The 26,233-nt window shown below is 40.5% G+C and overlaps 1 protein-coding gene and 1 long non-coding RNA gene across 17 annotated transcripts in view; one reads left to right on the plus strand and one right to left on the minus strand.

Moving 5' to 3' along the window:
• LOC105479165 (uncharacterized) overlaps positions 1-26,233 on the minus strand; it is an 85,534-nt gene that overhangs the window by 16,892 nt on the left and 42,409 nt on the right. For 5 of the 8 annotated variants that reach the window (XR_011619991.1, XR_011620001.1, XR_985730.3 and 2 more), the window contains one exon: positions 24,541-26,147. This is a non-coding gene — a long non-coding RNA (uncharacterized lncRNA). Of the gene's footprint in view, positions 1-16,862; positions 16,981-22,771; positions 22,993-23,033; positions 23,235-24,540; positions 26,148-26,233 lie in introns of those variants that run through there. The other 3 variants (XR_011620028.1, XR_011620022.1, XR_011620011.1) reach the window with 2 other exon arrangements.
• LOC105479166 (protein tyrosine phosphatase non-receptor type 22) overlaps positions 287-26,233 on the plus strand; it is a 67,087-nt gene continuing 41,140 nt past the window's right edge. For 4 of the 9 annotated variants that reach the window (XM_011737019.3, XM_011737015.3, XM_011737016.3 and 1 more), the window contains exons 1-11: positions 291-2,041; positions 14,417-14,525; positions 14,807-14,883; positions 15,634-15,729; positions 16,744-16,782; positions 17,909-17,980; positions 18,087-18,146; positions 19,485-19,627; positions 19,997-20,063; positions 22,694-22,771; positions 26,112-26,198. In XM_011737019.3, the coding sequence (XP_011735321.2) occupies positions 1,955-2,041; positions 14,417-14,525; positions 14,807-14,883; positions 15,634-15,729; positions 16,744-16,782; positions 17,909-17,980; positions 18,087-18,146; positions 19,485-19,627; positions 19,997-20,063; positions 22,694-22,771; positions 26,112-26,198 (915 nt within the window). In that variant the 5' untranslated portion in view covers positions 291-1,954. Of the gene's footprint in view, positions 2,042-14,416; positions 14,526-14,806; positions 14,884-15,633; positions 15,730-16,743; positions 16,783-17,908; positions 17,981-18,086; positions 18,147-19,484; positions 19,628-19,996; positions 20,064-22,693; positions 22,772-26,111; positions 26,199-26,233 lie in introns of all 9 variants that reach the window. The other 5 variants (XM_011737018.3, XM_071090941.1, XM_011737020.3 and 2 more) reach the window with 4 other exon arrangements.

A 26,233-nucleotide genomic window follows, 5' to 3' on the forward strand; every position in this document is an offset into this window, starting at 1 on the left:
TATGGATTTTTTTTTTTTTTTTTTTTTTAACCATATTCTGGCTTTCTCAGTGTTGTATGCCCATCTCCTAAGATAATGTTTAGAATTTAGTAGGTACTCAATAAATTTGTTGAACAACTTAATGGATTTTTTAAATGTTTATTTCTAATTTTAAAAACAGTATAATAATTTTAGAAAGCAAACTTTATCCCATCACACTTATACAATTGATTCTCTTTTGCACCTTTTAGTCTTAAACTATGTACATACTTTTACATGGTTTTAGTTATTATAAACTTGAAATTTTGTATTCTTATAAATCAAAGATTTCCCATGTTTTATGTTTTAAAATAGCCAAAGTAAACATCACATTACTTAGAGCAGCAAGAAATTCTCTCTTAATTCTAGGTGGGAATAATTTGAGAAACATACTATTCTCAACAAATATTGCTGAAGAATGAGGGTTTAATTTATGTGTACTGGGATTGAGTTTCTTTATTTGAAATATTGTCTTTAAGTCACCTATAACCAAGATATCTCAATGATCTTACTTTTCTTTTTGCAGTACTTAGTAAAGAGCATGCAGTATCTTTAATATTCAGAATAAACAGTGTTCAGAATCATGATATCCTGAAAGAAGTTTGAATAATGTTGCAAAACAGAAAGGATTGCTAATATCTTAAATAGAGGAAGCCCTAACAACACATTTCCCAGTTTTCCTAGGATCAAGACTAATTTTGTTAACATTTGTTGAACTTCTGCCTTCAACAAAGATGATATGCTGATTTTGGGATGTTCTCACACTGAATTAGGCACTTGGGTAGACTTGTACCCATTGAGAGGTTATGCAAGCTGAGATGTGGAAGCTTTTTCTAGAAGAGCCTGCCTTTCAGGGCCAAAATGCCACAGGCACAGCATAACTTCCTGAAACAAATTTATTTCCTAAGACATTGGTTGCAGAGTAGAAATGTGTTCTTTAGAAACAGTTCTTCAGGCTTTCTGCCCTAAAAGTTACAATGTTGTCAGCAAGGTGGTTGATTTTACTTTCTTTTCTTTCCATCACAGTTTACCAGCATTACATATGCAGGATATTGTGCTAACTGCCTGGTCAGGTGCTCCTTGTGGGGGTCACTTGCTCTGGATCCTGTATAGACCAACACTCTTAGTCTTTATATCCAGAACCCAAGTGAAGCTTCAAAGGCTACTGGGAGGGTTGAAGAGGTGCTGAAATGAACACTTCCCCTAATGGAGGTCAGCACTTCCCCAGTCCTGGGGGAGACACAGACTGTCAGAAGCATCTGACTTTGCTTCATTCAAAAGAGAGTTTGAGGTATATATAGCAGACTTAAAAGTTATGAATAAAAACACCTTCTGTGATGAACAGAAGTTTCTCATTGATCACACTGACAAGAAACCTTTTGATGAACAGTCGGGGTAGAAGACATGTAACTCTAAATGGTGTCTGTCTTCTTTCCTGGGCCTAACTGAACTTTGCAGAGTTCACCTGGGACATAAGGAAACAGAAGGTGTCAACTGGGCCCTTGTGCTCACTGGGGAAATGGGGAGAGACAGAACTCATGCAGGAGACCTGTAATTCTGCTCTTTCTCTGGGAGGCAAGAAGAAAGGTGGGTTTTGCGTATGAGTGATGGAATGGAATAATCTCAGAGTTAAGCAGACCACAATTTATGTTCCGGTTAGCCTCTTGTTTGTTAAAAATTTAAATTGTAACCAGGTTCCTTTGCTGAGAAGGAAGGCGCTAGGGCCCTGGAGCAAGATGATGGCTGTGTTATGTGACCACAGAAGGTGGTTACGTACTAATTTCCTCTAGGGCTTGTGATGAAGTCAGTAAACCACAGACTTCAGCATGCTCTGCTCAGGCGGCAGCAGTGGCTTTTTGGAGGTGTCTCGGCCATGACACACATTTGACATGCCCTCCCTCAACCTGCTTATAGACTATTTCTCTTGCTCTGCAGCATGGACCAAAGAGAAATTCTGCAGAAGTTCCTGGATGAGGCCCAAAGCAAGAAAATTAACAAAGAGGAATTTACCAATGAATTTCTGGTGAGTTCTGTGTGTGACCCTCTCAGGGTAGTTACATACACTATTTAACTGACTATGTGGGTCCAATTTTCTGAGACCAAATTGCCCTTGGGATAAAGTAAATATCAGGCCTTGAAGGGGAAGACAGAAAAAAAGGCAAACTAAAGTCTGACTTCTCTGACTGGTTTGCATGTATTTTACGTATTCTCTCAAAATTACTGGTTTTAATATTTTGTTTGCTAGCTCTTTGGAGTTTGGTTAGGAATCCTACAGAAGACATATACAACTCCAGATATAAAACCACTAATATTAATTGAACATCCAGATTTCCCCAGATATCATCCAGATATCTGAGTTGTGGTTTATGCTTCATATTACTAATTTTAATTAATATTAAGAAGAAAGAGACCAATGTTAACTTTTCATACAATATTACATTTTTAGCCTCCCCTTGGGATTCCATTTGGCTGACAAAGGTTTTTGAAGAGCACCAAAACTACCCACTGCCACAGTTTTTTTTTTTTTTTAAGAGTCAGGATCTTACCCTGTCACCCAGGCTGGAGTGCAGCAGTGCAACCATAGTTCACTGTAGCCTTGAACTCCTGGCCTCAAGTGATTCTTCTGCCTCAGCCTCCTGAGTAGCTGGGGCCACAGGTGTGTATCGCCATGCCTGGCTAATTAAAAAAAAATTTTTTTTTTTTCTGGAGAGACACGCTTTGCTTTGTTGCCCAGGCTCGTCTCGAACTCCTGGCTTCAAGCACTCCTCCCATCTCGCCTCCCAAAATGCTGGGATTATAGGCATGAACCACTATGTCTGGCCATCATTTTTCTTTTCTTTTTCATATGAAAAATATATTATAACGTGTTTTTTCAATAACAGGCCTTCCTTAACTTCTTTTTCTTGGAGAAGTAGAATGGCTAGGATGGAGAGTAGAGACAAGCGTAGGTCACAGAGAGAAACATGAGTATAAGATAGGTTCAGGTTGGGTGGATTAGATTACCCAGAAGAACAATGCATCTCCTTTGAGAGAACTGTGATTATTGATGCAATGGCAGCTGGGTAGGCCTCATTCACCCTACAAGCTGAGACATCAGATAACATAGGGTGTCTAATAGTACCTATCATGTATTTTAGAATACTTACAGCTGGTGTTTCAGAGATATAAGAATTTTAAACCTTAGCTCTTCAGCTGTGAAGAAATGGGGGGAAAAGGGAGAACTGAAGTACAAACCTGAAATTTAATCATGATTTTTTTCACTAAATTACCAAGTATTTGACATGTTCTTAAATCTTTCTGTTTTCTAACTTATAAAATGGGGATAATAATTAATGTCCTACCTATCCTCACAGGATTGTTGTGATGATTAAATATCAAAATTCAATGTGGTCATTTACTGAGTACTATTTATTGAGCACTTAGTAGGTACCAAGTTCAGTTCTAAGCACTAAAAATACAGCGGTGAACAAAAAGAACCAAAACCTTTGCCTCTTGGAGCTAAAACTCTGGTACCAGATAGTAGATGTGAAAACACTCTGAATGTCTTGAGTAATTAGATATTATTGAGTGATTAGATATTATGACAGGAACTCCGATGTCAGCTCAACGTGGATAATCTTGTGGTACTATGAAAAATGTGCTCTCACTGCCACTGGCTGAGCAGTCTGAGCCCCTCTGGTAGAGTTACCTGAAAGGAGTTAAGTAGGACATGTGTATACATGTCCCTGCCCCTGCACTATAATTCCTAAGCCAAAGTAACCCAAGGCATAGATGTAAAAAGTGGGCTGATGGGCAGTGCCGGGCCTCTGTTTTATTTTAGTTGTGTTTCTAAAAATAATGCAGACTGGTCAGGTCCTGTGGCTCACGCCTGTAAACCCAGCACTTTGGGAGGCCGAGGTGGGCGGATTGCCTGAGCTCAGGAGTTTGAGACCAGCCTGGCCAACATAATGAAACCCCATCTCTACTAAAAATACAAAAATTAGCTGGGCGTGGTGGCGGGCACCTGTAATCCTAGCTACTCAAGAGGCTACTCAAAAGGCAGGAGAATTGCTTAAACTCGGGAGGCAGAGGTTGCAGTGAGCCGAGATACAGCTGTTGCACGCCAGCCTGGACAACAAGAACGAACCTCTGTCTCAAAAAAAAAAAAAAAATAATAATAATAATAATGTAGACTATATCCCTAATATTTTACCTTTTCTCAGCTAAAGTCATTGTAGTTTCTCACTAAAATATAGCAGCTACTTCCTAACTGGCTTCTCTGCATCTAGCCTTGCCCTACCTTCAATCAATTTTCAGTTCAACACCCAAGTGCTCTTTTAATCATACAAATTTGGTCTTTTTTTTTTTTTCTTGGAGACGGAGTTTTGCTCTTGTCACCCAGGCTGGAATGCAATGACACGATCTTGGCTCACTGCAGCCTCCACCTCCTTGGTTCAAATGATTTTCCTGCCTCAGCCTCCCAAGTAGCTGGGATTATAGGCATGAGCCACCACGCCCGGCTAATTTTGTATTCTTAGTAGAGACAAGGTTTCACCATGTTGACCAGGCTAGTCTAGCCAATCAGGTAATCCACTCGCCTCAGCCTCCCAAAGTACTAGTATTATAGGTGTGAGCCACTGCACCCAGCCAAATCTGGTCATTTTTTCCCTGCTTAAAAACTTGTTATAGTTTTTTTAAGCTGCTTAATATTGTTCAATATAATACACATTTAGAAAAGTACATAAAACATCTAAGTATAATTGTAAAGCAACCTTTAGCAGTGTAACCACCACCCAAGTCAAGAAACTGTCAGACCCCCGAAGACCCCTGCCCCATCAGGTCCGCTGCCCCCATCCCACCCTGTCCTGTCCTACCCTGGTCAAGGGATAATCACTATGCTGACTTTTATATTAATCACTTCCTTGCTTTTCTAGCTCCTGATTTTTAGGACCTTGTTTTTGGGTGGTGATTAAGTGTAACCTCACTGTTCACTGACTCATGTCCTCCAGTGGAAAAATAGTCTTCCTCTCAGCTCCATCTAAAGGTTTCAGATGAGACACCAGAGAGAGAGCTCTGGGGGAGTAGAGGAGTGGTGAATGAGGCTACATTGCTTGCTTGGACAAGGAAAATACTGCCACTAAATCGGAGGGCTTTCCATCTGGTCATGTTCCATGTCCCATCTTGAGCCCTTAATGTATTCTCCCAGGATTTTATGTTTCTGAGGTTGGAGGACCAATTCTGTGACACAAGGCCACTGTTCACTTAACTGGTGGTACCTTTAGGGGAATTATCAAAATGCGTATCTATTTCCAGGTAGATTCCCTGTGCATCCTAACCCCTTTACCCTCTCCCCAGGTCCATGGTTCAGATTTCAGTCTCCACTTCCTTCTTGGCCAGACATCTTTGTACAGAGAACAATACAGATGGCCCTCTGTATCCCCAAGTTCTACATCCTTGGATTCAACCAACTATGGATCAAAAATATTTGGGAAAAAAACCCAAAAATAACACAACAACAACAACAACAAAAATGTAAAGCATAACAACAATTTATCTAGCATTTACATTGTATTAGGTATTACAAGTAATCTAGAGATGATTTAAAATATACAAGAGGACGTGTATAGTATGTGTAAATACTATGCCATTTTATATGAGAGACTTGAGCATCCATAGATTTTGGTGTCTTGAAGGGGGTAGTCCTGGAACCAGTCCCTCACAGATACTGAGAGGACTGTATTCATAATTCGATGTGGCAGTCCTGTTATGACAGCTGAAGCCAATGCCATGCTGCTTACGTCTTTTCCCTGTGCCAGGACTAAATTCAGTAACTTTTCTGTAGTTGAAGCTACCACTGACCACCCATCTAAGGTTTTTATACATTCATATAAACATTCATTGAGTGCTTATTGTGTGCAAAGTAATGCCCTAGATGCTAGGAATGCAATGCAATACTCCATGCTTTAGTGGAGCTTATTTTGTAAGACAATAGATATGTCTTAGAGAGGCAGACATTAAACAAGCTAATTAGTATATTAATATTTAATATAATTGTGACAATCTGGGTGGGGCAGTCAAGGAAACATCAACATTCATTTTCTTTTTTTTTTTTTTTGAGACGGAGTCTCACTCTGTCGCCGGGGCTGGAGTGCAGTGGCCGGATCTCAGCTCACTGCAAGCTCCGCCTCCCGGGTTCCCGCCATTCTCCTGCCTCAGCCTCCCAAGTAACTGGGACTACAGGCGCCCGCCATCTCGCCCGGCTAGTTTTTGTATTTTTTAGTAGAGACGGGGTTTCACCGTGTTCGCCAGGATGGTCTCGATCTTCTGACCTCGTGATCCACCCGTCTCGGCCTCCCAAAGTGCTGGGATTACAGGCTTGAGCCACCGCGCCCGGCCTCATTTTCTTATTTACTATTCCTTAAGAAAACCCTGTGAAATAGCTACAACTGTGATTTCTGACTTACAAATGAGGAAACTGAAGCTCTGAGAAGTTAAATAATTGGCCTAAGCTCACTCAGCTGTTCAGCCATAGGGATGAAATTTGACTCAGATCTGTCTTATTACAGAGCTGTGAAATTAATCCTTATCCAATAGTGTTCTACTTCATTCAATGACACTGAGTCTCTCAAAGGACCTAGTTTTAGGGTAAGTGCATAGTGCATAGTATAGCTTCTACACAGCAGAAACAGCAGGATGCAACTATACTGTTGAAATTTCTAAAGGTACTTTCAAACATTCCTTATTATTGTTATTCTTATAAAACAATGTTATTGAAAGTTAAAAGAAAGTAAACTCACCATAGTACCAACATTCTAACAAATCAAAACTTTTTTTGTGGATCTTGGCCAGGTGAGGTGGCTCGTACCTGTAATCCCAGCACTTTGAGGCGAGCAGATGGCTTGAGTCCAGGAGTTTGAGACCAGCCTGGGCAACATGGTGAAACCCGTCTCTACTAAATATAAAAAATTAGCCAGACGTGGTGGTACATGCCTGTAGTCCCAGCTACCTTGGAGGCTGAAGTGAGAGGATTACTTGATCACAGGAGATGGAGGTTGTAGTGAGCTGAGACTGCACCACTGCACTCCAGCCAGGATGACAGAGTGGGACCCTGTCATACACACACACGAAAACCAACAACAGCTTTTTTGTGTGGATCTTCTAGTTCTTGTCCATTTATATAATTTTTTATATTATGGTTATTATAGCATAGGTACAATTTTGTATTCTCATATTTTCACTTACCATTATACCAAAATTATCAGGCTGATTAAAATGTATATAATTTTTAATGGTTGATAATGCAGCATCATCACATGGACATGTATTTGTCCATGTGGGTTTTTGTTGTTGTTGTTGTTGTTGTTTGAGGAGTCTTACTCTGTCACCAGGCTGGAGTGCAGTGCCGTGATCTCGGCTCACTGCAACCTCCTCCTCCCGGGTTCAAGCTATTTTCTTGCCTCAGTCTCTCGAGTAGCTGGGACTACAGGAGTGCACCACCACACCCAGCTAATTTTTGTATTTTTAGTAGAGACAGGGTTTCATCATGTTGGCCAGGATGGTCTCAATCTCTTGACCTCGTGATCTGCCCGCCTTGGCCTCCCAAAGTACTGGGATTACAGGTGTGAGTCACTGCACCCGGTCTGTCCATCTGTTTTTTATAATGAAAGAATAATAATCATAATAGAGAATGCTTGTATACCTCTTATAGACACTGTTCTAAACACTCATGTATCAACTCATTTACTCCATTGAGGAAGGTACTGTTTTCATTTCCATTTTATAGGTGAGGAAACAAACAGAGAGGTTAATTAACTTGCTCAGGGTCACATAGCTAGTAAGTGGTGGAATTGAATTTCAAGTTCAGGTAGTCTTGCTTTATCATCTGAAGTCATAAAAACTTTGGAGTCATATAAATCTTGCTTTGAATTTAGGTTATGCCCATGATTAGCTGTGTGACCTTTGATTAAGTCAGTAATCGAATAATTACTGGGAATAATATTCACTTTGAGGAACTGCTGTGAAGATAATAAGTATATAAACTTCCTGAGACATAGTAATATCCAAATAATTTAATTATTTCTCCATTGTTAGACATTTGAGTAATTTCTAATTTTTAATGATTATTGATAACACTAATATGAATATATTTTTCCATGTGGTTTTTCCCTTCTTTTGGATTAATCCTTAGGCTAGATCCCCAAAAATGTTATTACTGGGTCAAAGACTATTAGCATCTAATTGGTTAAGTATTACCAAATGTATTTCCAAAGGAGTTTTTCTAATTTGCAATATGTGAATTTATCATCTTCTCTACCACTCTGCTAGACTTAATAAATATAAAAAAGAATAAAAGATGAAAAAATTTTGCCTACTTACTATGTATCAGGCAATCTGCGAAGTGCTTTGCCATATATGATCTCATTTAATCATTACAACGACCCCAAGAGGAGAATATTATGTTCATTTTACCCATGAAATGGCAAAACCCAGATTTGAAACCAGTCTGTTTTTTTTCAAAGCCTCTTAACCTCTTAAACTGTATCAGGTAAAAATCATGTTTTTTTTTTCTGATATAACTAGCATAAAATAGTACTTTATTATGCTAATTTCACTTATTTGATTTCTGAGCCTGAAAATGTTCCATGATTATTTTAAATCTGCATTTCCTTATATACGTTTTCTGTTCATCTGCTTTCCACAGTCACAACAGCTAATCCATAGAACTGTGTTCCAGACTCTGTGCTAAAAGTGCTTCACAAATAGAACTTCATGTACCTCCCAAAGAACCTTTTAAAATGGCTACCAATACCCTACATAGTGTCTCTCCAGCTTCTTATAGCATGCTCATTTTCTTGTCCTTGCCATGCTTCCTCTGCCATAGGGCCTTGCACACATGTTGTTACCTCTGCCTTGAACATTCCTCACACTCCTCTTTACCTAGATAACATTTAGTACTTTTACTTTATTTTATTTTATTTTATTTTATTTTATTTTATTTTTTTGAGACGGAGTCTCGCTCTGTCTCCCAGGCTGGAGTGCAGTGGCGCGATCTCTGCTTACTGCAACTTCTGCTTCCTGGGTTCAAGTGATTCTCCTGCCTCAGCCTCCTGAGTGGCTGGGACTACAGGTGCATGCCACCATGCCCGGCTAATTTTTTGTATTTTTAGTATAGATAAGGTTTCACCATGTTAGCCAGGATGGTCTCTCGATCTCCCGACCTCGTGATCTGCCCACCTTGGCCTCCCAAAGTGCTGGGATTATAGGCATGAGCCACAGTGCCTGGCCTTTTTTTTTTTTTTTTTTTTTGAGACAGGGCCTCACTTGGTCATCTAGGCTGGAGTCCAGTGGTGTGATCATGGCTCATTGCAGCCTCAACCTCTGGGGTTCCCATCTCAGCCTCCCAAAGTGTTGAGATTACAGGTGTGAGCCACCATGCCCGACTAATAATTCTTAAGATCTCAATTTGGTGGTCACTTCTTCAGAGAAAGCTTTCTTTTCTTTTCTTCTTTCCTTTTTTTTTTTTTTTTTTTTTGGAGACAGAGTCTTGCTGTGTCACCCAAGCTGGAGTGCCATGGCTTGATTATAGCTCACTGCAGACTTGACTTCCTGGACTCAAGTGATCCTCCAGCCTCAGCCTCCCAAAGTGCTGGGATTACAACCATGAGCCACCACACCTGGCCAGAGAAACCTTTCTGGACCTCTTTGAATAGATCAAATCTTCTATTATAAGTTCTTATTAGCACCATATGTTATTTTTCATAGCACTTACCACAATTTCAGTTTTTTTTTTTTGTTGGTTTGTTTTTTTGAGACGGAGTTTTGCTCTTTTTGCCCAGACCAGAGTGCAATGGTGCGATCTTGGCTTACCACAAGTGATTCACTGCAGGCGAAGTTGCAGTGAGCCGAGATCACGCCACTAAACTTTAGCCTGGATGACAGAGTGAGACCCCATCTTAAAAAAAAAAAAAGGCATTTATTAAATATGAACGATTCATTGAATCCCAATAGAAAGAAGATAACTAGTTCTGAAGGCCAGGTTTAAGTGCTAATGATTTAAAATATACTAGAATTCAGACTGGTACTATAGCAACTTCTGGAGACTCAATAGAAGACCAGAGACAGATTAAAGCTCTGGTTACATCTTGGTTCTATAAAGGAGACATAGATACATCCTGGTTCTGTATGTATTACAGTAATGATACTAACCAAACAGTTATCAACATGGTACATCCTACAGAGCAAGTGCACAAACATCTATGAATTGACATTACTCATTCCTGGGAATCAGCCTATCACTTGAACATATCTATCGGCATTTCTTGACCTTTGTGCACATTAATGCGCAATTTTTTAAAATGCCACCACCAGAATAAATGTATCACATCACCTCTGAAGCTGACTTCTCTAACTCCAACTCTAGTCTCTCACTAGGGACCATCTAGTCCTATATTTTCATTTACTCACAGGACACTTAAAACACATTTCTTGGCTAAGCACAGTGGCTCACGCCTGTAATCCCTGCACTTTGGGAGGCTGAGGCAGGCGGATCACTTGAGGTCAAGAGTTCAAGTCCAGCCTGGCCAATGTGGTAAAACCCCATCTCTAAAAAAAATACAAAAATTAGCTGGGCATGGTGGCAGGTGCCTGTAATCCCAGCTACTCAGGAGGCTGAGGCGGGAGGATCACTTGAACCTGGGAGGCAGAGGTCGAGGTGAGCCAAGATTGCGCCACTGCACTCTCTGCTGGGCAACAAGGCAAGACTCTGTCTCAAAAACCAACCAACCAACAAACACACACATTTCTTGCCATTTTCTCACATTTTATGTATCTAAAGTTGAACCTCTTGGTTTACTCACCCCAATTTAGCTATTGCCTACCCACCTACCCATTTGCCCCACTATTGCACTGGAAACTAACCTCGATAAGTTTGTTGATCCTGTTGAAGATGATTGCACTGCACGCTCAGACAATTCAGTTTTGTCCTCCATTCCTGTTGGTAGTTCTCCTGATTACTGGATTTAGAGGCCTGAACTCCTAATGCCATTCCTTACCACTCGCGCTTTTTCTGTCCTGATGGAGGCTTGGGATAATACTGACCTATATTTGCAAGGCACGGAGGAACTACCTTGCAAAGTTCTGGAGATAACCAAACTTTGTGTTCTCCCACCTAGCACAGGAGGGCCAAGTTTGATTTTCCTCTCTCTAAAATGTCTCTAAAATGCTATGTCTTCTATTCAATAATGTAGTCCTTCAAGGCAAAGATATCGTGGTCTTGTACTTTCTTTTACTTTCTGTTCTCTTTTGGGAGTGACTTTATTTTATTTACTAGTCTATGAGAATAACATGCAAATTACTCAATCCGAATTTCTAGAATCTAGTACTCCTTGTTATACTGGCCAGGATCCCCGTTCTCCTCTCCTTTCTTGAAACGAAAGGGGTAGTATCATCTACAAACCAAATGAACTTACTATTAGCTTATCAAGCATACACAGAATCTGGTTTCTCACATATTCCACCCTATTTCAGGGCCCATAAGGGATGCTGAGCTCTCTCTTCACTTTATTCTCTTTTTTATTTTTATTTTTTTTGAGACGGAGTCTCACACTGTCACCCAGGCTGGATGACAGACTCACTGTCATCCAGTGAGTCTGTTATGGCTCACTGCAATCTCTTCCTCCCAGGTTCAAGCGATTCTCCTTGCCTTAGCCTCCTGAGTAGTTGGGATTACAGGGGTCAGCCACCACGCCCAGCTAATTTTTTTTTTTTTTTGTATTTTTAGTAGAGATGGGGTTTCACGATGTTGGCTAGGCTGATTTCGAACTCCTAACCTAGTGATCTGCCTGCCTCGGCCTCCAAAAGTGCTGGGATTACAGGTGTGAGCCACCACACCCAGCCTCTTCACTTTATCCTCTTGGCAACTATTCCCCTGACTTCTCTTGATGGTACCTCTTCTAGGGAACTCACACCCCCTACCTTGTACTTGGCAGAGAAATAACTTCACCCTTTAGATCTCGTATCTTTTCTTCCCAAACTTAAACCCATCTCCATGACCCTGCTTCCTCTTTTATACCCTTTTGCTTTCTACTCTCAGAGTTCCTCCTTTTCTGGTGTAGTTTATCACTTCTTCTGTCCTAATTGTGCCCTAATGTGTTCTTTGTTGGGGTATTGGATCCCAGGTGTCTGGCAGGAAGAGAGGTGGAAGAGAAAAATGAAGCCTGCCGGGCGCGGTGGCTCACGCCTGTAATTCCAGCACTTTGGGAGGCCGAGGTGGGGGGATCACTTGAGGTCAGGAGTTCAAGACCAGCCTGACCAACATGGCGAAACCCCATCTCTACTAAAAATACAAAAGAAAATTGACTGGACGCGGTGGCTCACGCCTGTAATCCCAGCACTTCGGGAGGCCAAGGCAGGCAGATCACGAGGTCAGGAGATCGAGACCATCCTGGCCAACATGGTGAAATCCTGTCTCTACTAAAAATACAAAAAATTGGCCAGGCGTAGTGGCAGGCGCCTGTAATCCCAGCTACTTGGGAGGCTGAGGCATGAGAATTGCTTGAACCCGTGCCACAGAGGTTGCAGCGAACTGAGACTATGCCATTGCACGCCAGCCTGGGCAATAGAGCGAGACACTGTCTAAAAAAAAAAAAAATGCAGAAAGAAAAAGGAAGTCTTCACTGTGGTATGACCTTAAGATGTTTGAAGGAAAAAAATCAAATCTTTCATACATTGCAAATGAATTATTCTGTAGGCATTTCCTGTGTGATGTTTTGCTAAGAGTGTCTCCCTTTGTCATCCAGCTAGATTACTCCAGGGGGAGAAAAGGAGTAGGATAAATAAAAGCCATTCTGCCTCATTGTTGAAGGTGGCAGTGAAGGCAGCTAAACAAATATAGGACACATACACACACATCCATCACCTTTATCTATAACATTTTGCCAAATTAATTGAAGCATATCTTACGCAAAGGGGTTTGTGTATAGCATTCTCCCTAGAAAGTGTTCCAAAAGCAAAATAAAACAAAAATAAATAAAAACAGTATAACAAGGAGTATGCACTGAGCTTAGTTCTGGAGATTCCTAGAATAAACTGTTCTGGGACTTGAGATCTTTTCAGCAGCCCTGGGATCAACAGCAACCTGAAAATGATCATTCTGGGGTTGCTTAAGAGCAGGGAGATTTGAAAAATTGGTGTAACTTCAGCTGAAATTCAGCATAGTCTTTCATGTGTCCTTAAATTCCCAAATTAGTCCATTTCTATCCATATCCATCTTGAAGTAAAAATATGGTATAAAGATAGTTCAATAGCTTCTTGGGGTTCAAAGTAAAGCAAGCAAACAAACAAACAAAAAGATATCAGTTCAGTATCTCTCCTCTCAAATCCAGTTCTGAAAATCTAGAGGAATTCAAATTACCGTAGGCTCTCTCTACAGAGGATGTGTTTGAAGACCTACAGTAGATGCCTGAAACTGCAGATAGTACCAAATCCTATGCATACTATGTTGTTTTTACCTATACATACATATCTTTAATTAAGGTCAATTTATAAATTAGGCACAACAAGAGATTAGCAATAATAGCTAGTAATACAATAGAACAATTATGATAATATACTGTAATAAAAGTTATGTGAGGCCAAGGAAGGTGGATTGCTTGAGCCCAGGAGTTTGAGACCAGCCTGGGCAACATGGTGAAATCCCTTCTCTACTGAAAATATGAGAACTATTCAGGTGTGATGCTCGCGCGTGTGGTCCCAGCTTTCAGGAGGTAAGGCTGAGGTGGGAGGTGAGGCTGAGGTGGGAGGTGAGACTGAGGTGGGAGAATCACCTGAGCCCAGAAAGTTGAGGCTGCATTGAGCTGTGACCAAGCCACTGTACTCCACCCTGGGTGACAGAGTGAAACTCTATTTAAAAAAAAAAAAGTGACTGCTTTTGGAACTGAAATCTTTGAAATTTTGCTAGATACAGACAGATTTTATTCAGCTTAAGCTCCACTTCTACTTAGAAAAAAAAAAAGTGATCTGAAGTAAAAAGACTAATGGAACTTAATAATTTTCCAGTTGACCATTTAACTAAAAAGCAGTTATGAAGAAAGTAAATTAAGCTTTTAATATCTGCCTGTTGGGTGGAGCATATAGCTTGCTTCCAGAAGATATTTGGTTCTTAAAATATTCACAACTTTCACCTTTAAGTTCACACTATCTATGGCTCAGCTGCAGTAAGTGTGATCTTTTCACTTCCCCAAATGTCACTGAACTCCGGTCTCTTTATGCTCTGCAGCTCTGTCCTGAATGGAGTCAGAACCAGAAGATAATAAAAGGGTTGAGGTAGAATGTTTTGCCAGTGGAAAAGGAAAGCTCTTTAGAGATAGCTTCTTACCCCATTTCTCTATGAAGATTAATTATTCTTGGAATCTTATTACAGAAGCTGAAAAGGCAATCTACCAAGTACAAGGCAGACAAAACCTATCCTACAACTGTGGCTGAGAAGCCCAAGAATATCAAGAAAAACAGATATAAGGATATTTTACCCTGTAAGTTCCATTTCTCTCTATAAACTCATACTTTCTCCCAACCTCAATCATTACTATTTCTTTGTACCCACTGCTTACTGATCCTGACCTTGGAACAGAGTATTGACAACTTAGTTTGTACTATTTATGACTGCAAAAGAATATTCATTCATTCATTCATTCATTCATTCATTCATTTACTTGTTCACGCATGAGCATACACTATTCACAGTGTTAGGCCCTGACTTAAATCTGCTGACTAAGCTCTCTTAATTATACTATGTCTGTCTTTTGTATTATAGATGATTATAGCCGGGTAGAACTATCCCTGATAACCTCTGATGAGGATTCCAGCTACATCAATGCCAACTTCATTAAGGTACAGTGAAAGAAAATAGCCGGGCGCAGTGGCTCACGCCTGTAATCCTAGCACTTTGGGAGGCCAAGGTGGGCAGATCACCAGAGGTCACGGTTTCAAGACCAGCCTGGCCAGCATGGTGAAACCCTGTCTCTACTAAAAGTACACAAATTAGCCAGGCGTGATGGTGTGCGCCTGTAGTCCCAGCTACTCAGGAGGCAGAGGCAGGAGAATTGCTTGAACCTGGGAGGTGGAGGTTGCAGTGAGCTGAGATCAGGCCACTGCACTCCAGCCTGGGCGACAAGAGCCAGACTCCCATCTAAAAAAAAGAAAAAAGAAAGAAAATAAAAGCAGTCCACATTTCCCTAGATACCTAAAAAAAGGGGAGGGCTGGCTGGACTCAGTGGCTCATGCGTGTAATCCCAGCACTTTGGGAGGCTGACGCGGGAGGATCACTTGAACCCAAGAATTTGAGACCAGCCTGGGCAACATATGAGACCCCATCTCAACAAAAAGTTAAAAAATTAAACAGGTGTGGTGGCATGTGCTTGTAGTCCCAGCTACTGGAGAGGCTGAGTAAGGGGATTGCTTGAGAACAGGAGGTCAAGGCTGCAGTGAGCCGTGATTATGCCACTGCACCCCAGCCTGAGTAACACAGTGAGACTGTCTCAAAAAAAAAAAAAAAAAAAAAAAAAAAAAAGGGAAGGGGAGGACTAGGTGAGAACACGGTATTATTTGTAGTCACGCCACGTAATTTCTGTTCCCCTTTAGGGAGTTTATGGACCCAAGACTTATATTGCCACCCAGGGTCCTTTATCTACAACCCTCCTGGACTTCTGGAGGATGATTTGGGAATACAACGTCCTTGTAAGTATAGCGTTGCTTCTGTTACTTTATTCTCTACTTTATTAAAAACAGTGCCTTTAAAAAATTGGTCAGTGGAACTTCAGGGTTCAGGCCTCTTTTAGTCAGAATCACAATGCCATTCTTGTCTAAGGAAATGAAAGTTCTTAGCCAGGTGTACTCTGGGAGGCCAAGAGGGGTGGATAGCTTGAGCCTAGGGGTTCTAGACCAGCCTGGGCAATATGGCAAAACCCTGTCTCTACAAAAAATACAAAAATCGCCGGGCGCGGTGGCTCAAGCCTGTAATCCCAGCACTTTGGGAGGCCGAGACGGGCGGATCACGAGGTCAGGAGATCGAGACCATCCTGGCTAACACAGTGAAACCCCGTCTCTACTAAAAAATACAAAAAAAATAGCCGGGCGAGGTGGCGGGCGCCTGTAGTCCCAGCTACTCGGGAGGCTGAGGCAGGAGAATGGCGCAAACCCGGGAGGCGGAGCTTGCAGTGAGCTGAGATCCGGCCACTGCACTCCAGCCTGGGCGACAGAGCCAGACTCCGTCTCAAAAAAAAAAAAAAAAAAATACAAAAATTAGCTGCGAGTGGTGGTGTGTGCCTATAGTCCCGGCTACTCAGGAAGCTGATGTGGGAGGATTGCTTGTGCCCATGAGGTTGAGACTGCAGTGAGTTGAGATTGTGCCACAGCACTCCAGCCTGGGTGACAGAATGAGACCCTGTCTCAAAAATAAATAAATTTTTAAAAATAATAAAAATAAATTTAAAAATTAGAAAGTTCTTACCTTGACAGGTTCATCTGGTAACAAGATTACTGGTTTGAACAGAGAAAGGGGAAGTATTGTCAGAATGAAGGAAGAGTAAGAGCAATGTTTCATAAGTTACCAGGATTTCTTTTTTGGTTAAAAAAAAAAACAACAAAAAAGAAAAAAGAATGGTTAATACTTTCTGACTCTGGGATCCATGTATTAACTGCTCTTTCTAACTATACATGAATGTTTAAGTTTCTATCTATTTCATCCCCCAGATCATTGTTATGGCATGCATGGAGTATGAAATGGGAAAGGTAAGTTACTTACTAGTACCTGCTGACCTACAAACAAAGGAAAGAAGAAAAAGGAAGGTGAAATTGGCAGCAGAACTTACCTAAGTGTGCCTAGATAAAACTTATGTCATCTTTCTAGTTTTCAATTTTGCAATGCCACGTGATTCTCAGGGGATTTTTTTTTTCTCATAAGAATCCTATTTGTTTTCTCCGTAGACTCTATGTTTTAAAGTTAAAAACAAAATATGCTTTTAAGATTAACAAATCACTTGCCCATTTCTATTAATCAGATATCTTTAACTGCCAGCCAGAGCTTTTAATCCTGTGCTGTCCCATATTGCATCCACCAGACACATACAGCTATTGAGCATTTAAAATATGGCTAATGTGACTGGGGAACTCAATTATTTTAATTGATTTAAACTTAAAAACTGACATGCAATTCAGCTATCAGAAAGCTGTTTGAGTATGTGAAAATTTTTCAGATGTAAGTTTTATTAAATCTAAATGGAAATAAAATACTTCCAAAATTTGGCATCCTAATTGAGATTAGCTATAAATATAAAATACACACTGGAATTTGAAGACTTAGTAAAAAATGCCAAATATCTGATAATTATTTTATATTGGTTACATGTCAAAATGTTTTGATATGCAGGGCTAAGATATGTTATTAAAATTAATTTCACCTCTTTTCATTTTTTAATGTGTCTATTTGAAAATTTAAAATTACATTTGTGGCTCACATTATATTTTTACTGGATATCACTGTTCTACTGTTGCCATTCTGAGTTGACAATTCTAATCAAAACCAAGGAAACTAGGTATTTCACTTAGCTTGTGCAGCTGTTTTAGTAGACATATAATTTCTGTTAGTTCCTGTGAAATACTGAAAATAGGTCAAAGACTTCTATTTCTACTTTTTCAGACTCCCAGGAAGTCTGTAATTTATATATCCTTTAATGTTTGTTTTCCCATCTTTGGAGATTTTAATAATGTAGGGGTTGAAGCCCAAGGGGGTTAGACGCACCTAACCTAAGGTGAAGGACAGAGCTAAATTTGCTTCCAGATGAGGGAGTGGGTTTTATTCCCCCGAAGAGACTAGAATACATGGAGGGAAATCACTGCATTCTGCTTTGTGCAACAGAAAAAGTGTGAGCGCTACTGGGCTGAGCCAGGAGAGATGCAGCTGGAATTTGGCCCTTTCTCTATATCCTGTGTAAGTATAATGTCTGTTCTCATGTCTGAGTAAAGCCTTCAGGGTCTACCTTATAGTGAGCTTGTCTTTGCAATCACTAATATTTTGGTCTTCTTTTTCTTTTTAGGAAGCTGAAAAAAGGAAATCTGATTATATAATCAGGACTCTAAAAGTTAAGTTCAATAGTGTAAGTATAAAAACTCTAAGGCTTTTGAGTTTATCAAAAGCCTATAGAGATCAGGCAAGTAAATATAGATGTGTGTAGCTAAGGCTGGGCATAAGACAATGGGGAGTGGTAGGGTCTTTGATGTCGTGAATGAGTCTTCATATTCAAGAGAATTTTGAGCCTGGCCAACATGGCAAAAACCCGTCTCTACTAAAAACACAAAAAAATTAGCTGGGTGTGATGGTGCATGCCTGTGGTTCCAGCTAGTCAGGAGGCTTAGGCAGGAGAAATCATGTGAGCCCTGGAGGCGGAGGTTGCAGTGAACCGAGATGGTGCCACTGCACTGCAGCCTGGGTGACAGAGCAAGACCTTGTCTCAAAGAAGAAGAAAAAAAGAAGAAACCGTTGGTATAATATGTCTTCAATCTATTCTCTACCATGACACACATATAAAATGATAATATTTGTAGGGTAAACAGAAGCTGAACAGTACATAGAGACTGGGGACCAGTTTGAGAGCTTAGGCTGCCCTAGGCCCTGCCCAACTTCTCTAAGGCAAAGAGATTTAATATATCAGCATGATTGTGGCACATTTGAGGCATACCGGTTGGGAAACACTGGTTTCCCAACTATTTTCATATCCAGCTATTGCCTCTTGTGAATGGGGCAGATGGGGTCAAAAGTGACCTGAAATCACTTTTAATTGTTTTCAGAAAGCATCTGGTCACCTGAGATTTATAGAGAAGAAACCGGAATAAATTTCTAAAAGGATATAGATAAAACTTAGTATGCCAGACTGATGTCTTGGTATAATGAGGTGGAGTTCCAGCCTTCAGTTGTCTTATTATCCTGGCTATTTTTAAAATAATTTCAACTTTTTTTTTGGGGGGGAGGAGGGGACAGAGTTGTGCTCTGTCACCCAGGCTGGAGTGTGGAGTGTGCAGTGGTGCAATCTCGGCTTACTGCAACCTGAGCCTCCTGGGTCCAAGCAACTCTTGTGCTGCAGCCTCCCCAGTAGCTGGGACTACAGGTGTGCGCCACCATGCCTGGCTAATTTTTGTATTTTTAGTAGAGACAGGGTTTCCCCATGTTGGTCAGGATGGTCTTGAACTTCTGACCTCAAGTAATCTGCCTGCCTTGGCCTCCCAAAGTGCTAGGATTACAGGCGTAAACCACCACACCCAGCCTCAACTTTAATTTTATGAATATAATACATAAGGGCGTAAATGTGCAGGTTTGTTACATGGGAATACTGTGTGCCACGGAATAATCGCATCACCCCAGGTAGTGAGCATCGTACCTAATAGGTAGTTTTTCTGCCCTTGCCTCTCTTCCCCTCCCATCTGGCTATTTTTTATAGGACACTCGAACTATCTACCAGTTTCATTACAAGAATTGGCCAGACCATGATGTACCTTCATCTATAGACCCTATCCTTGAGCTCATCTGGGATGTACGTTGTTACCAAGAGGATGACAGTGTTCCTATATGCATTCACTGCAGGTATGATGCTATGTATAAACCTTCTACCTAGAATGAACCAAATGTCAGCGTCTGGCCAGGACTTTGTAATTGAAAGGGGGAAAGGTTAATAGCAGAAACAAACGACAATAAATTCAACCTAAGCATTAAATTCATGTTTTTCTGATAAGTTACTTGTGAGTAGTACAACTCTAGAGACTCTTGCCCTGAGATGTTGCCTAGGACCTGTGGCATGACAAATGTGCTCTGGGAAATGGTGGGGTTTGGGAAGTTTAATTGTCCCCAGGCATCTTCTTCCTCAAATCTGTTGGTGAAATTTTCCAGCTACTGTCAATGGTCCATTCTCTCTAGGTATACATGCATACATGCTACTGTGATCTTTCATTTCAGTGCTGGCTGTGGAAGGACTGGTGTTATTTGTGCTATTGACTATACATGGATGTTGCTAAAAGATGGGGTGAGTTTCTCTCAGCAGGCACTTCCCATTTTCTTACTCTACTGCTTTCATATTAGTAATTGTTTGGTTTTTCAAAATATCTATCTTCATGGTTCATTTTTTCTAGAAAATGTACTTGTAGACCCACTCTGTCAGATGATTAAATTAGTTCCCAGGTAGGTGGGTCTTAAAGGGTGGTCCACAGACAAGAAGCATCAGCATCACCTGAGAACTTGTTAGAAATGTAATATATATTGGGCTATGTTATTAAAATTAATTTCACCTATTTTCATTTTTGAATGTGTCTGTTTGAAAATTTAGGCTGGGTGTGGTGGCTCACGCCTGTAATCCCAGCACTTTGGGAGGCCGAGGCAGGCGGATCACGAGGTCAGAAGTTCGAGACCATCCTGGCAAACATGGTGAAACCCTGTCTCTACTAAAAATACAAAAAAATTAGCTAGGCGTGGTGGCGGGCGCCTGTAGTTCCAGCTACTCAGGAGGCTGAGGTGGGAGAATGGCTTGAACCGGGGAGGCGGAGCTTGCAGTGAGCCAAGTTCGCGCCACTGCACTCCGGCCTAGGTGACAGAGCGAGACTCCATCTCAAAAAAAAAAAGAAAAGCAAAAAAATTAGCCAGGCATAGTGGTGCATGCCCGTAATCCCAGCTACTCAGGAGGCTGAGGCAGGAGAATCGCTTGAACCCGGGAGGTGGAGGTTGCAGTAAGCAGAGACTGAGCCACTGTACTCCAGCCTGGGTGATAGAGACTCTATCTCAAAAAAAAAAAAAAAAAAAAAAAAAAAAAGAGGCCGGGCGTGGTGGCTCACGCCTGTAATCCCAGCACTTTGGGAGGCTGAGGCGGGTGGATCACGAGGTCAGGAGATCGAGACTATCCTGGCTAACACGGTGAAACCTCGTCTCTACTAAAAATACAAAAAACTAGCCGGGCGTGGTGGCGGGCGCCTGTAGTCCCAGCTACTCGGGAGGCTGAGGCAGGAGAATGGTGTGAACCTGGGAGGCAGAGTTTGCAGTGAGCCGAGATTGTGCCACTGCACTCCAGCCTGGGCAACAGAGTGAGACTCCATCTCACAAAAAAAAAAAAAAAAAAAGAAAGAAAAGAAAGAAATTTTCGGCCGGGTGTGGTGGCTCACGCCTGTAATCCCAGCACTTTGGGAGGCCAAGGCAGGCTGATCACCTTCAGGAGTTCGAGACCAGCCTGACCAATATGGTGAAATGCTGTCTCTACTAAAAATACAAAATTAGCCAGGTGTGGTGGCACATGCCTGTAATACCAGCTACTCCAGAGGCTGAGACAGGAGAATCACTTGAACCTGGGAGGTGGAGGTTGCAGTGAGCCAAGATCGGACCAATTGTACTCCAGCTTGGGCAACAAAAGTGAAACTCCTTCTCAAAAAAAAAAAAAAAAAAGGAAAGGAAATTTAAAATTACATATGTGATTCACATTATATTTTTACTGGATATCACTGTTCTACTGTTCAACCATTCTGAGTTGACAATTCTAATCAAAACCAAGAAAACTTGGCCGGGTGCGGTGGCTCATGCCTGTAATCTCAGCACTTTGGGAGGCTGAGGTGGGTGGATCACCTGAGGTCGGGACTTCAAGACCAGCCTGATCAACATGGAGAAACCCCATCTCTACTAAAAATACAAAATTAGCCGGGTGTGGTGGTGCATGCCTGTTATCCCAGCTACTCGGGAGGCTGAGGCAGGAGAATCGCTTGAACCTGGGAGAGGGAGGCTGCAGTGAGCCGAGATTGTGCCATTGCACTTGGCCTGGGCAACAAGAGCAAAACTCCGTCTCAAAAACAAAAACAAAAAACAAAACCCAAGGAAACCAGGTATTTCACTTAGCTTGTGCAGCTGTTTTAGTAGACATATAATTTCTGTTAGTTCTTGTGAAATATTGAAAATAGGTCAAAGATTTCTATTTCTACTTTTTCAGACTCCCAGAAAGTCTGTAATTTATATATCCTTTAATGTTTGTTTTCCCATCTTTGGAGATTCCAATAATGTAGGGGTTGAAGCCCAAGGGGGTTAGGTGCACCTAACCTAAGGTGAAGGCAAATTACTGGGCCCCATTGAATTGAACCGTATCTCTAGAGATGGGGGCCCAGCAAGCTGTCCAGGTGATTGTGATGCATGATAAAGTTTGAGGACCACTGTCCTAAATTATATAGTTACCCTTCCTTTATCCAAACTGCTTTAATAGATGGACTCAACTTACTGCAATCATACTTTGCGTTCCAATCTATAAATCATTTTTTAATGTCTAATAGGAAGTTTAAAATATGGCCTTTAGACCTATCTACCAACCTCTTTTATTTTATACAACTCTCATACTTGTGCATCTACTGAATCTTGTCCCTCGTTATATCTATAGTTTTAGACATTTGGTTACACCGTGTGAAATCATTCTGAAGAGTTTCTTTAGTCTTTTCTAGGGAAAATACCAGGCTTTAAATCATGTTGCAAGTGATAAGGAACCTCATTTGTTTTAAAAATGCATCATTTTTTCTGATATTACCCCATGTTAGAAGAGCAGATGCCATGGAAGTACAAGACTATGAAAAAGTAGCAATAATTTATTAACAAAGTATTGAAAGGAATAAGATATTTTCCCCTTTAATTCGATAGATAATTCCTGAGAACTTCAGTGTTTTCAGTTTGATCCAGGAAATGCGGACACAGAGGCCTTCATTAGTTCAAACTCAGGTATGAACTGTAGTGAATGGATCAGAAAGTGTGTCTGAGTCTTGCTCCATCTCTATGTTTAATGGTGAGGCATCCAAAAACAGCTGACTGCTCACATATAACACCAATTTACTATTACATGCTCTGGAGTCCATTGCCATTTTCTGTAACTCTGAATATCCCAATATTTTTCCTGTATCCCTTGTCCTGGGTCAAATTCCTTTCATTCCTTATTTTACTGTCTGTTCAGAAAATATTAAGACACCAATGTAATATTACTTACTTCCTTACAAAGGATGTTGTAAAACTATTCAACAAACTGTTTGGCTTGTGAACTTGAAATAGCTAGGTCATGTTAACTTGAAATTTTGTAGTGATAAAATTCATCTCTGAAAGCATAGAAAATCAGGGATTTATAATCTCTACCTCAGGATGTGGTAACAGAATATGGAGAATTCAGTCTATGTGCTCATTTTAGGAAACACTGAAAAATAAAAATAAAAAATATATTCCTATTACCTAGAGATAGCCACTATTACTATTTTTCTATAGTTTCTCCTGATTCTTATTGCATGCATACTTTTTTAAAAACACATAATTGGGCCAGGCACGGTGGCTCACACCTGTAATCCCAGCACTTTGGGAGGCTGATGTGGGTGGATCACCTGAGGTCAGGAGTTCGAGACCAGCCTGACCAATATGCTGAAACCTCGTCTCTACTGAAAATACAAAAATTAGCTGGACATGATGGCAGCCACCTGCAATCCCAGCTACTCAGGAGGCTGAGGCAGGAGAATTGCTTGAACCTGCGAGGTAGAGGTTGCAGTGGGCGAGATCACACCACTGCACTCCAGCCTGGGCAACAGAGTGAGACTCTGTCTCAAAAAAAAAAAAAAAAATATGTGTGTGTATATATATATATGTATATATTATAATCACACTATATTTATGTATCACAATCTTTTAACCTACGCCAGAATGCCCACACTTGTTCATTCCATTTAGGAATGCTCTTCCCTTCTCCTCCTAGCTCAAATCTCTCACTGTCTACAATATTAATTTCACTCACATTTCTACACCAATAGTTTTACCCAACAGTTTTAGTTTTCTAAGCGGTATTCATTTTTAATATAGAATTTAGAATTGACCCATTCATTCATCAAATGTATATTGATATTTATTAACAGGCACTTTTGTGTAATCTGTTAGAACTACTTTTAACGACTTAAATAGCAAGACCTTAAAGTGTTTAAGACACTTAGAAATGAAGATGCAAATAGTTTTAGAGATAAAACCACTGACAATGGCAATTCAGATATTTTAGTCTAGAAGTTGTTAATTAAAGGGAAAAAATAAAGAGCTATTATAATATAAAACTGGCCTCCACAGGTTTTCCACTAATAGCTGGTGGAAAAAAATAACTTTTCATGTGCTGAGTGTAGGTGTTTTCTATATTCAACCTGTGAGGGAGAAAGCTTATATGAAATGAAAGCATTGGTGGTTTAATGCTGTCAGACTTGAAAGAAGGCTGATCCATGTAAATGCATAAAGATTCCAGAAGTATGGAATCTAGTTACATAAATTGCAATACTAATTTAATAAAACTATACTCCATTTCAAAAACAAATTCCATTTCAGGTCTACTTTTAAGAGTTGAAAGACAGCTGAAAAAGCCTTCACATTTTGGCATTATCAAACAACTAATTGAATTTAACAGTTGTAGCTGTTTTTTTCTGACACTACTCTAACCAGGAAATGGCACTGTAACCAGATGAGAGCTTCCTGTCTGATTTTTCTTTCTTTTCTTTTCTTTTTTTTTTTTTTTTTTGAGATGGACTTTCACTCTGTCACTCAGGCTGGAGTGCAATGGCACGATCTCGGCTCAGTGCAACCTCCGCTCTGCCAGTTTCAAGCAATTCTCCTGCCTCAGCCTCCTGAGTAGGTGGGACTACGGGCACGTGCCACCATGCTTAGCTAATTTTTTGTGTTTGTAGTGGAGATGGAGTTTCACCACGCTGGCCAGGCTGGTCTTGAACTCCTGACTTCGTGATCCACCTGCCTCAGCCTCCCAAAGTGCTGGGATTACAGGCGTGAGCCACCTTGCCCGGCCCTGATTTTTCTTTCTTAAAAAAATTAGCCAGATGTGGTGGCTCATGCCTATAACCCCCGCACTTTGGGAGGCTGAGGCAGGTGGATCGCTTGAGCTCAGGAGTTCAAAACCAGCCTGCGCAACATAGTGAGACCTTGTCTCTACAAAAAATACAAAAATTAGCAGGGTGTAGTGGCAGGTGCCTGCAGTCCCAACTTACTTGGGAGACTGAGGTGGGAGCATCACTTGAGCCTGGGAGGTCAAGGCTGCGATAAGCCGAAATTGCATCACTGCACTCCAACCTGGGCAACATGGTGAGACCATGTCTCCAAAAAAAAAAAAGAAAAAAAAAAAAAAAAAGAGCATACTAATGACTATGTTGGATGATACAGACTCTGCATTGTTTCTTGCTAAAATTATCTTTGAAAAAATATTGTTCCTTATTTGTATAGAAATGTGTAAAGCGTCAGGGAAAACTCTGAATAGGCCCATTCAGATAAAAAGTAGGTTCAAAATTAAGTGCTTGAGCAAGTACAGGCTAAAACAGAATAGTAATAACTCGTAAACCTTGTAATAGTAGAGGTCTTATTTCTCTATGGTGAAATACTTTTGTAACCACAAATTTCCAAACCTTATTTAGTGGTTTACTTTTCTTTGGTATCTTTACTAGGACAAAATTTTAGCAACTTTATCTAAATGCACTGAACTAAGAGTGTGGAAATTAAGTTTCTGAGTCAAGTCCTGGAAATTCCTTCTGTGACCTGGGATAAACTGTTTGTAAATAGGTATAATAGCCTATCTACTTTATAGAGCAATTGAGAGGACCGAATTAAAGCGTATACATTGAAGTTACCTATCTATACACCAACTACTATCTCTTTTTCCAGAAAAGATGAAGGTTGCTTACAAAAAATCCATCTAGAATGAAATACATTTTTTTTTAATATGAACAAAGGAAACAGAATTAGAGGAATGATGGAGAGAAAGATAAGAAAGTAGGGTTAGAACATAAAAGAAACAAGTCATAAGATTCTTGTACATTAGTTACAGGTGTATCAAATAGCTATTTTCAGCAGCATAAAAGTGCTTTGAAATCTGAAGTGAACTATGCAAGCATAAGGCATTGTTAGTAAGTTTAATAACATGCTGATTGTCCTTTTGGGTCTGCTATATTAGGATTTGATTGGTGTTCAAATTCCTAAAATCTGGTCCTGCAGTTCACCATTTTTTTTCTTTTTGTTTTCATTTGTTCTGGGTTGTGATGCTCTTCAGGAACAATATGAACTGGTCTACAATGCTGTATTAGAACTATTTAAGAGACAGATGGATGTTATCAGAGATAAACATTCTGGAACAGAGGTAAAATTTAAACTAGATATGATGTCAAAAAAATT

This window comes from Macaca nemestrina, chromosome 1 (assembly GCF_043159975.1).
Source record: "Macaca nemestrina isolate mMacNem1 chromosome 1, mMacNem.hap1, whole genome shotgun sequence".
NCBI lineage: Eukaryota > Metazoa > Chordata > Mammalia > Primates > Cercopithecidae > Macaca > Macaca nemestrina.